The sequence below is a fragment of the Austrofundulus limnaeus genome, unplaced genomic scaffold (genome assembly GCF_001266775.1).
Source record: "Austrofundulus limnaeus strain Quisiro unplaced genomic scaffold, Austrofundulus_limnaeus-1.0 Scaffold398, whole genome shotgun sequence".
Lineage (NCBI taxonomy): Eukaryota > Metazoa > Chordata > Actinopteri > Cyprinodontiformes > Rivulidae > Austrofundulus > Austrofundulus limnaeus.
Genome location: NW_013952800.1, coordinates 146,164 through 158,373, shown reverse-complemented (window position 1 = coordinate 158,373; position 12,210 = coordinate 146,164). Strand labels below are relative to the sequence as shown.

At 39.9% G+C, this 12,210-nt stretch overlaps 1 protein-coding gene across 1 annotated transcript in view; it reads right to left on the bottom strand.

The window, feature by feature from the left end:
• The window catches only part of adamts6 (ADAM metallopeptidase with thrombospondin type 1 motif, 6), a gene marked incomplete in the record, with an annotated part of 235,599 nt that overhangs the window by 193,442 nt on the left and 29,947 nt on the right, over positions 1 to 12,210 (bottom strand). Inside the window, 1 exon segment of the mRNA XM_014023951.1 lies at positions 2,093 to 2,267. Within this exon segment, the coding sequence (XP_013879405.1) occupies positions 2,093 to 2,267 (175 nt within the window).

Sequence of the window (12,210 nt, the reverse complement as noted above, 5' to 3'; positions counted from 1 at the left end):
AAGTGATTCAACACAATCTGCTGGTTTCTTCTTTAGATTACTCTTTTTAATGTACAGTGCCCTGAGACAACGTATGTAGTGACTTGGCGCTATATAAATAAATTGAACTTGAACTTGAAGTTTGGACAGACTCCGGCACGGAGCAGTGGCATACGCAGCCGACAAATTTGGCCTTCGGAGGACCCAGCCCCTGAATTTGGACACAGCCCAGGTATAGGTATACTAGACATATTCTAGCACTTATTCAGGTCTTTGTTTAGACCCTGATTAGTCCTACTGATTTTAACTCATCTTATTTAAGACTCAAGTTAGAGCATTTTACATTTTTAGTCCCTTTTTTTCATTAATGATTTCTATCAAATAAACTTTGATAAACTGTTTTGTTAACAAGTGTTTCAAGTTTATTGTAACAAATATTATTTTCAATTCAGTGAACTAGAACAAAATACATTTAGAGCTCCTCAATTAGTCACTTAATACTAGGTTCTATCAAAAACTTTTTCAATCCTTGGTGTAACTGTGGTTGTCTGGACGGACTGTAGGTCAGCCACATAACCACCACTGATTGAAAAATGCATGAAATTATAAAATGTCTTTTCAGCATCTAGAAAAGTTCTAGATAAGACTAACACATTATATAGAACTGTTATAATGCTATATTTGGAGTTACTGATCTGTCCCAATATAGCAGAACTTTTTCCTAAATATTCTTGACTACACTCAAGTGAAATACATTGTTAAAAACTTTTAACTTTCAACAAAAAAATTATATTTTCAGTACTTAAGTATTTTTGAAAGCACATACTCCAGTACTTTAACTTAAGTAATACGTTGACAGAACTACTTTTACTGTTATTGAAGTAATATTTGACCAGTAGGACCAGTACTTTGATTCAAGTAAGGAAACTTGAGTACTTTGTCCACCACTGATGCTAGGACATGCTTGTTTCCTGCTTATAACAGTTTTGATTATTTCCTATAAACCCAAATACCATAATATTCATCTGGTTTCTATTTCCATTTCATTATGTCTCATCAGACAATGTTTTATTCTCTGAAATCAGAATTCTGCAGATAATTATTGGTTCTTTAAACTTTAAACTTTTATGCTACTATAAAAGAAAAAGTTGAGTACTACTTATATAAATGCTGATTCAGCATTGTTTTCCTGTTTACATTTCCTTCCATATGTTTTGAATTTAAACTGCAAACTTAGTGCATTTTAACTTTTTGTCTCTTAAAAGCCTAATCAAGAGCATTAGTGATTAGATACAGTTGGGTTTTTGCAACTTTTATACTTTTTAAAATGTTTAATTTAAAATTAAATTTCTTGTAGAAATACATGGAGATCTCTTCAGTTTCTTCAAAATCACTTTGCTTTGCTCAAATGTGCTTCGGATAACTGAGAAGTTTGTCCAGCCTGTTCTATCTGTTGTCCTTTTATGCTAAATTTAGCTTTCAGCCACTGTCATGCTAATTTTATACTTGAAGCCGCAACAGTCAAAATATGCCAATTTTCAATGTTTTTAGTTAAATATTTTGTTTCTAATACAATGTCTACATTAATACATGATTGGAGTTAATATAACTCAAATTCATCAGGGTTTTTGTAAAAAAATAGAAATGAAAAACAACAAATATTCCTCCTCCTTATTTACTCATAGCTGTTGGCAACAAAAAACTGCTAATTTTACTCATATATTTAAATTTTGCTGCAGATTTTGCAGTGAACTGATACATATTTAGTGGTTAATTTTTCTCTTATATGATACACATACATATACAAATGTATACAATAAAAATATTGAAAAATTACTGTACATATTATGACATCCAAATTAGTTACCGTTCTGATGATTTTAGCATTTCTCTTTTAGTTATTCACTGAAAGGCCTTTTATGAAAGTTGAAGACTTTTTCTTACATGTTGAAAGGTCTCCAGACCAAGAGTAATTCTGGCACAAATATCTCGATTATGTCTTCCAGAACCTGGGTCTAGAACCAAACCAGCACTTCCTCTAACCTGCTATGTATAGTTGTTCCTTTACGTCAGTTCCACCCACACAGAATCTGACAGATGGAGGTTCACCAACCTGAAATGCCACAGCTGAACTCCTGGCCATGGTCCTGTGGTGAGGGAATGGCAGACGTTTTATAAATAACATGTTGCTGCGCTCCTTCCTGGTTCCATTCACTGGAGCTGGTGGGGGATACGTTCTTTAAAGGCTCGATTAAATACTGTTCTTCCTCTGTTGTTATAACACCATGCTTGTTAGAGAAGAAAATGAATAAAAGAAACAAGTTATAAACAACATGTTAACACTGAATGCCAAACCAAAACATCTTTCACATTTTTGTGCTTTATTTAAACTTTGTTTGCTCATTTTATTAAAGATCAAATCTGTATGACTCATAACAAGTTTTATAAAAAGATTTATTCAGAGAGAATGCAGAGGGAAAAGATGCAAATAGGGACTGTTTAAACTTAACACAAGAAAACAAATACATGTACTTCATGAGTAAATCAAGACCAATATGTAAAGAGAGACACTCAGTACAAGTAATTACCATTTAGATTTAACCAGTGATGGGCAGTGCTAACCCAAAATTTAGCTTTACAAATTCAAAAGCGCTTATGCCATAGAAAAACTAGTGGAAACTAATTTTAAAACGCGAGTTCAATTTAACACTCACTAGCTGGCAGTAATTCATGTACAATACATGCACAATGAAAATTGTAAAGCGTCTTTGAGGGTCTCGAAAAGCGCTATATAAGACTAATGCATTATTACTATTACAACACTGCCAACTAGTGGTGTATGAACTCTTTTACAACTTAATCCTACAACCGCCAATAGCTGGGGATGTGATTTCCTGAAACAGACCTTTAGCTCCTGGTGTAAAAATTAAAAAGTTGTTGAGGATTACTAGTTCGGCTGCTTCTTTGTGTTTTTCTTTTGTTTGTTGTAGATTTTTCATTAAAGAAGCATCAATAAAGTCATTTTAAAACTTTTTACAGGAAAACTGAAGCGATGCATTCTGGGTACATGACGGATTTGATTTGTGACGGAAACGAAAGCACGCAGTACAGGAAACTTGCTATCTTCCCTTCAAAATAAGAGCTTGGATTTTAAAGTTTTCCATGTAGTTGCTCAAGTTGATCACTAGATGTCAGTCTTCATCAGCATAACATCTTTAAATCATTTCTTCGTCTCTAACCCCGTTGGCCAATTACTTCGACCATTTACGTCAAGTATTGAGCTCCAGCGTTTAAACTTTTTTTTTTAAAAAGCAGCTTCGATTGTAAAGTAAAATAAATCAATACATACAAAATTTTATATGGATTACAAACATTAATTGTTTTCGCCCGGTCACATAGTTCTAACCATTGCCTTCCTGCTATGTAAGCAGACACAAAGCATTGTGGGAAATTAGAACCGTGACCCAAAGCAACAGTCAGCAAGGATGTATACCTTCTCAATAAGTGTGTTTATCTGGGAGGGGTGTTGTTGGATAGATCACGTGCGTTGTGATTCATTGACAGCCATACCTTCTGCTGTACAAGATAATGATGACTGGTAGACAATTAGTTATTAGCAGTACTGCATTTTAATTTTAGAAAGCACAAATCCACTTATGATTAATAAAAATTAGTAAGACCGCTAAAGCACAAACAAAATATATAGGTCTGCAATTAGCGGATTTGCGCTTTAGAGGGCTGGTGCCCACCACTGGATTTAACCATGAGTTCTGAAAGTATTATAAGTGGAAAAGAATCATGTTTTCAGGTTTGCTCTGCTTTATGTCTCAACATACCATTTACAAATGTAGAAATTATTATGTGCTAGAAAAATTAAATAAACCTCATCACAAATTTAGTTGTACTGTTGCTGTTTGTTTTTTAATTGTTAACTTATTTGAGGTTGAATTGTAGCTGCATTAAAAAATACACCTTTGGCAAATTTTTACATTTAACTGGTTTGGAACAAAACTACTAATTGTCATCATAGGAAGGATTTATGGACCTTCGATTTAGCCTCCTGTATCAAAATAAAGACAATGCACACATGCCTAAAATCTTCTATTCATCTAATGGCCTGCAGGTGATATTTGTGCTGATTGCAAATATTACTGCTTTGGTATAAAATCTATGAGAAAAATGGCTACAATGTTTATTAGACTTGTGACCTCAGTAAACCTCATTTCCTTGAACGTCTCCATTTTCAAATTCAGGTTTAAATAAAGTATAAAGTCCTTCTATAAATTCTGATCTTTTTTAGAGTAGGACAATCCACACAATAAAAGGGTGATGTGCATTTTGTTGAGGCTTCATTATTATTGACAAGCTTTTGCCTAGTGTGAAAACACAGTTTACACATTTCTCAATTGTCATATCCACTGTTCATCCCTTATCTGGTTTCAAAAATACAAAACTAATATTTGAAAAACTCTATGCTTGTGATGAGAATCCCCGAACAAATTGGTGACTGTTCAGTGGCTTTGGCCATTTATTTGATATAGCCAGTGGTGGGCACCAGCCTGCTAAAGCGCAAATCCGCTAATTGCGGACCTAAATATTTAATTTGTGCTTTAGCGGTCTTACTAATATTTATAATTTATAAGCAGATTTGCGCTTTCTAAAATTAAAATACAGTACCGCTAATAACAAATTATCTACCAGTGATCATTATCTTGAACAGCAGAAGGTATGGCTGTCAATGAATCACAACACATGTGATCTATCCAACAGCACCCCTCCCAGATAAACACACTTATTGTGAAGGTATACATTCTACCTGACTTTTGCTTTGGGCCACGGTTCTGATTTCCCACAATGCTTTGTGTCTGCTTACGTAGCAGGAAGGCGATGGTTAGAACTCCCTGTCCCAGTAAAAACCGTAAACGTTTGTAAACCATACTAAAATTTTGTATGCATTGATTTATTTTACTTTAAAATCAGAGCTCCTTTTTAAAAAAAAAGTTTAAACCATGGAGCTCAATACTTGCGTAATTGGTCGAAGCAATCAGCCAATGGGGTTAGAGACTCAGAAATGACTCAGAGATGATGATGATGTTATGCTAATTAAGACTGACATCTAGTGGTCAACTGGAGCAACTACATGGAAAACTTTAAAATCCAAGCTCTTATTTTGAAGTTTGCAGATAGTTTCCTGTCCTCTGTACTTTCGTTTCCCGTCACAAATCAAATCCGTCATGTACTCATCGCTTCAGTTTTCCAATAAACAGTTTTAAAATTACTTTATTGATGCTTCTTTAATGAAAAATCTACAGTACAACAAACAAAAGAAAAAGACAAAGAAGCAGCCGAATTAGCAATTCTCAACAACTTTTTGATTTTTACACCAGGAGCTAAAGGTCTGTTTCAAGAAATCACATCCCCAGCAATCAGCGATTGTAGAATTAAGTTGTAAAAAAGTTTGTACACCTCTAGTTGGCAGTGTTGTGCATATATTGTACATGAAAATTTGCCAGCTAGTAAGTGTCAAATTGAACTTGCGCTTTAAAATTAGCGTCCGCTAGTTTTTCTATGGCATTAAGTGCTTTTGAAGTTGTGTACCTAAATATTTTCATACAGTAAGTGCTTTAGAAATTGCGGGGCTAAATTTGGATTAGCGCTGCCCACCTTTGGATATAGCCTATGCAAATAATCAAGTGTTGGTCATTTACTGGAAACAAAAGCTTAAAACAACACATTATAACAAATCTATTTTATTTGTTTTAGTGTTTTCTGCTATTTGACATCAGTTTAAATATATATACAGTTTGAGCCTTCTGTTGCTGTTGTTCATCAGATATTCTTTGTTGTGAAATTGATATGTGTCTATCGTTGTGATTCCATCCATTAACTTTGCAACTTTGCAAAAGTAAGTGTGGTGACCAGTTACAAAAAATGTAACTGGACTATTATTTTGTAGTTGAAGATGTGTCACTTCCCATCCAGGGAGCTTTATCATTTCAAAACTGAAGTAAGTGACATTCAACATCTTTAATGACTAAAAAAATCCAGTTGATTCATTTTGTTAAACTTTTGGGATTTTGTCCTGGATGACTGAAAATCTACACCAGCATACAATAGCTACAATAGCTGCTTTCTGACCAAACAGTTCTAATGCTGCATTCACACCGAACGCGATTTCAGCTTCAAAATCGCAGCCAACGCTGAAGTTGGTCACTTGTGCACTTTGAGGTCAGACGCAGGTCAGCTCTTGAAGCGCTGCACGGCAASAGCCTCCCCGCCCCTCCCTCCTCTGTCGGGCTCTGTTTAATGTCGGACAAGAAAGTGGCTTTGCTTTATTTACAGAGCGCAAGAGCATGTCACATTCATCAGATAATTATTTCATAATTAATTCACCAGATAATTCAGAGACATTCTRAGTTTCATCACCCAGCAGCTGCAGGAGAGGCTCACAGCTCGCTTTCAGGACTATTTTTGTCCCGAGTCCAGTCTGATGAGTCGCTGCCACGCCTTGGTGCGGATATCTCCTGTCAGGACACCGACTGCAGGCACTCGATTTCAGCTAAAGAGCTCCTCTCCATCTGTTTCTGGTTAGTGGGCATCATTCAGTAAACTGTCCCGTCGGGAAAAATGTCGCTACGTCACACAGTGGAGACTCTCTGATTGGTTGACGCGGCACGTCGAGCTGCAAAAGTTCAGATTTTCTAACTTCAGCGATTTGCGCCTTAGCTCGTCGAATGATCAGATCGTTCAAATTGTGCTTGAGGCGCCGCAGCACTTCCCGACACTGATTGAAGCGCGTCCACCATAGACTTTGCATGTAAACCTGATGCTCCTGATGCTGAAATCGCGTTTGGTGTGAACGCACCATAAGAGCACTATGAAAATTACAAGCACAGTAAATTCCATTGTGCATAAGTAATGAGCAGGGGTGAAAAGCAGCAGATTACATTTACTTATGTTGCTTCAATTTAGCCTCTCCTTCGGTTGCCACCTTCGGTGGTGGATTGAGTGTTCCAATGATCCTAGTAGCTATGTTGTCGGGGGATTTATGCCCCCGGTAGGGTCACCCAAAGCAAACAAGTCCTAGGTGAGGGATCAGACAAAATGCAGCCCGAAGACCCCGAACGATGATTGCCAACATTGTCTCCCTTCCCATGGGCTCACCTGTGGGAGGAGCCAAAGGGGGCGGGCGCAATGTGTAATGGGCAATAGTCTAAGGTGAGGACCCTGGTGGTCCAATCCTCGGCTACAGAAGCTGGCTCTAGGGACGTGGAATGTCACCTCTCTGGTGGGGAAGGAGCCTGAGCTGGTGTGTGAGGTTGAGAGGTTCTGACTAGATATAGTTGGACTCACCTAGACACACTGCTCTGGCTGTGGAACCAACAGAGGTCTAAAGTACTTGAAAAAAATAACTAAGTTAAAGTAAAATTACACGAACGGAAAATGACTTTAGTAAAAATAAATTTCACTGATGAGAAAACTACTCAAGTAAAAGTCATAAAACTGTTCCCAAAAAAAGTGGAAAGTAAAAGTACTTTTACACACTCTCTAAGAAATAAACTGTTGAATTTACTGAACCAAACTGGTTTCACTTAGCCAGGTTGAGTAAATCGAGCAATATATAAATGTACTGTATTTTCTTTGTCCAATTTACTCGACTAGGCTTAGTGGAGCCAGTTGACATGACTTTGTTGAGCAAATTCAAGACTTCATTTTTTTTAACAACGCATAAACATCATCTTTCATGATGAGTTTGAACATATTTAATTTTGTAACAAGTAAGTAACAAGAAGTAAAAGTGTCATTTTTAGTTTTAAATGTAATGAAATAAAAGTAAAAGTAGCTATGTAAAAAAATTTGGTAAAATTACTAATCCTCAAAAAAACTACTTTAGTACTGTAAAAATAGTAAATGTACTTAGTTACTATAAACCTGGACACTCTTTCACTCTGGAGTTGCCCATACTGAAAGGCGCCGGCAGGAGTGGGCATACTTACTGACTCCCATCTCTGTGCCTGTATGTTGGGGTTCACCCCAGTGAAGGAGACAGTGGCCTTCCTTCGCTTACATCTGGGGGGACGGGTCCTGACTGTTGTTTGTGCCTATGAGCCTAACAGCAGCTCAGATTACCCACACTTTTTGGAGTCCTTGGAGGGGGTGCTGGAGAGCACTCCTAATGGGCACTCCCTCGTCTTCCTGGGGGACTTCAATGCTCACATGGGCAATGACAGTGAGACCTGGAGGAGTGTGGTTCGGAGGAACGGCACCCCCAATCTGAACCCAAGTGATGCAACATCTTGATCACCCAGGGACTTATGCAAGGATCCTGTTCATAGATTTCAACTTCGCATTCAACATCATTTTCCCAGAACCCTCTTTGTCAAACTTTCTAAGCTTACTGTATCTCCTGCCATCTGTCAGTGGATCACCAGCTTTCTGACGGGCAGAGAACAGCAAATGAGGCTGGGGGAGGTCACCTCCAGTATCCACACAGTCAGCACAGCAGCCCCTCAAGGATGTGTACTGTCACCGCTGCTCTTCTCTCACTTCACCAACAACTGCACCTCCAGCGACCATTCTGTTAAACTACTGAAGTATGCGGATGGGGATGAGTCTACATACCAGACAGAGTTTGAACAGCTGGTGCTCTGGTGTAAAGAAAACAACTTGGAGCTAAATACACTCAAAACAGTGGAGATGACAGTAGACTTCAGGAAACACCCCCAGAACAACTTCCTCTAACAATGTCCGGCAACCTTGTGTCTATTGTGGAAAACTTGCTTGTCATGAATTGTCCATAACGAACACCATGTTCAAACATAAGGGTGTCCATATGTGCTCTTGGCACCAGGACACCCTAGGCCGCAGCTCGATGATCAACTTTGTTGTCGTTTCATCTGATCTGCGGTCACATGTCTTAGACACTTGAGTGAAGAGAGGGGCAGAGCTGTCAACTGACCACTACCTGGTGGTGAGTTGGCTCCATTGGTAGGGGAGGATGTCAGTCAGACCTGGCAGACCCAAACATATAGTGAGGTTCTGCTGGAAATGTCTGTCAGTCTCCCGTCAGACTGAGCTTCAACTCACACCTCCGGGGGAACTTCGAACACGTTCCGGGAGAGGTGGGGGACATTGAGTCAGAGTGGGCCAGGTTCCGTGCCTCCATTGTCGAGGCGGCTTACCTGAGCTGTGGCTGTAAGGTTGTCGGTGCCTTTAATGGCGGCAACCCTCGAACCCGCTGGTGGACACCGGCGGTGAGGGATGCTGTCAGGTAGTAGGAGTCCTATCGGGTCTTTGTGGCCTGTGGGACTCTGCAAGCAGCTGATAGATATCAGCAGTCCAAGCGAATTGCGGCTCAGGTGGTCGCTGAGGGAAAAACTCAGGCGTGGGAGGAGTTTGGAGAGGCCATGGAAAAAGACTTCTGTACAGCTTCGAGGCGATTCTGGTTCACCATCTGGCATCTCGGGGGGAAAGCGGTTCTCCACCAACACTGTTTGTGGTGGGGATGGTGCGCTGCTGACCTCAACTCAGGACATTATGGGTCAGTGGGCAGAATACTTCGAAGACCTCCTCAATCCCACCAACTTGTCTTCCTATGAGGAAGCACAGCCTGGGGACCCTGGGTCGGACTCTCCAATCTCTGGTGCCGAGGTCACCGAGGTATTTAAAAAGCTCCTCGGTGGCAGGGCACCGGGGATGGATGAGATTCCTCTGGAGCTCCTTAAGGCTCTGGATGTTGTGGGGTTGCATTGGTAGACATGACTCTACAATATTACGTGGACATCGGGGGCATTTCCCCTGGATTGGCAGACCGGAGTGGTGGTTCCCCTATTTAAAAAGGAGGACCACAGTGTGTGTTCCAATTATAGGGGGATCAGGCTTCTAAGCCTCCCTGGTAGGGTCTATTCAGGGGTTCTGGAGAGGAGGGTCCAGCGGATAGTCGAATCTCAGATTTAGGAAGAGCAGTGTGGTTTTTGTCCTTGTTGTGGAACAGTGGACCAGCTCTACACCCTCAGCAGGATCCTGGACGGTGCAAGGGAGTTCAACCAGTCTACATGTGTTTTGTTAGCCTGGCCCTTGTCTTCCTACGCAGCTCCGCTCAATTCTAGTTTCCCTTCACTGCTCCATCTGGGACTTCWCCCAYTGAGATGGATTTCGCTGGCAGATTTTTAGCCGGGCCAATCAAAGAGCAGAACGTCAATTTTCTGCGCAGTGTCTGCTTGTAGTTTATTTTACCTGGACCAATCAGAGAACAGAAGGAGGAGCTTTGAACGATGTCGACTTTCTGCACAGTGTCTACTAGTTATTTTAGTATACGGCAGTGGAGAAGTGAATGAAGCAGTCTGTGTTGATAAGGCTTCCAAATTAAAATAAATTTGTCTGACAAAGCAGCAGCTCTCATTTACAGTCGTCTCGTTTGGCTCGGTATATTTCTCCTCTCAATAGGGTTGTTTACAGCACACATGATTTCCGGTTAGCTTCTTAGCTTAGCCTCCATTACAGCGACATACGTCGCAGCCAACTGATCCAATCATTTTAAACTTCAGCAGAGGCCACGCCTCCTGCAAGAAATCGATTCTCTATGCACCAAGTCCAGACCCTTGTACGAAGCAAAGTGAAGGACAGGGTCTGGTTTAAACCAGGCTAGTGTTTTGTAGCCTTGGAGAAACTGTTTGACCGTGTCCCTCGGAGAGTTCTGTGGAGGGTACTCTGGGAGTATGGGGTACCAGGCCCATTGATACGGGCTGTTACGTCCCTGGTCCCTGTGCTTGGTCATCTGGGAGGGAGTCAGAGTAGAGCCGCTGCTCCTCCACGTCCAGAGGAGCCAGTTGAGGTGGTTCATCTGGTTAGGGGATGCCTCCTGGACTCCTCCCTGGTGAGGTGTTCCGGGCGTATCCCACTGGGAGGAGGCCCAAAGGAAGATCCAGGACAAGCTGGAGGGACTATGTTTCTCAGCTGGCCTGGGAACACCTTGGGATTCCCTCAGAGGAGCTGGTCCAAGTGGATGGAGAGAGGGAAGTCTGGGTCTCTCTGCTTAGGCTGCTGCCCCCAAGACCTGACCCAGGATAATAAGAAAATGGACGGACGGACAGACTTCAATTTAGTTATTGAAGTAATCAATCCAATCTGTAAAATAACACACCTGTTACCTTACCACCAAGTTGGAGGCTAATCTGGACTAAAGTGATGATGAGCCCTGAAGAAGTTTCCCAGTTATAAATCATAAATATTATGTACAAACTCTGCCCACTTGACAGGCTGCTTTGTCCACAGGCCCGGAGTGAAACTCGGCAGACAAACACCTGTCGATATATCAGCTGTTAACTTGGTGGGCAGCTAAACCTCCACTGCAAAATTTGTTCAAGTCTAAATAAATATAATAAAATAAACCCTGTTTAAGAGTCACGGTGGCTTCACGTCAAAAGAAAGAAGCTGCTTCATTCTGCTCTTTGCTGTGTTCAGTCAGAGAAACTCAGATTGCAGCCTGTGGTGAGGTGTTTAAAACACATTTGTTTGATTTGTAAATTAAAACAAGGATTTTATAGTTTAATAAGAAGGCTTCTGAGAAAGAGTCAAATGGACATCAGCACCTGACACTACTAATTGTGGTTACAATAGAATAGAATAGAATAGAATAGAATAGAATAGAATAGAATAGAATAGAATAGAATAGAATAGAATAGACTTTATTGTCCCGCCAAGGGGAAATTCAGGTGTCACAGCAGCATCAGTACAGAGGTTCACATTAGTTACTTTACAAACTATAGACAGTACACACTAAACAAAAATTAACACTGACTAGCCATGATACAACTACTAATAATAAAAAATATAATATAAAGAATTGTGCAACAATAGAAAAACAATGTTTTGTTTCAGAATCTGACATTAGGAATCAGAATTTGCCTGTTTTCAGTGCAAAAAAATCTCAATAGACCAATAACTGTGAAGTGAAGAATCACGATGCAGACAGGAAACACAGATGTGTAGTTACAGAACACAAAAAAATGAAATTAAAGGAGACATATCATGCTAAATGCACTTTTTTTCATTTATAAACAATATTTTTGTGCAATTGTAGTGTAGGAGTGTAGAAAACTTTAATTTATTCTGTCCAGTTACTGAAAAGATATTTTTATATTTTTTTATGGGTCAAATTTTTCAGTTTGTTCAAAATCTGCTGTTGCTCATTTCGTTTCATTGATTATTTATTTATTTCATTGATTATTT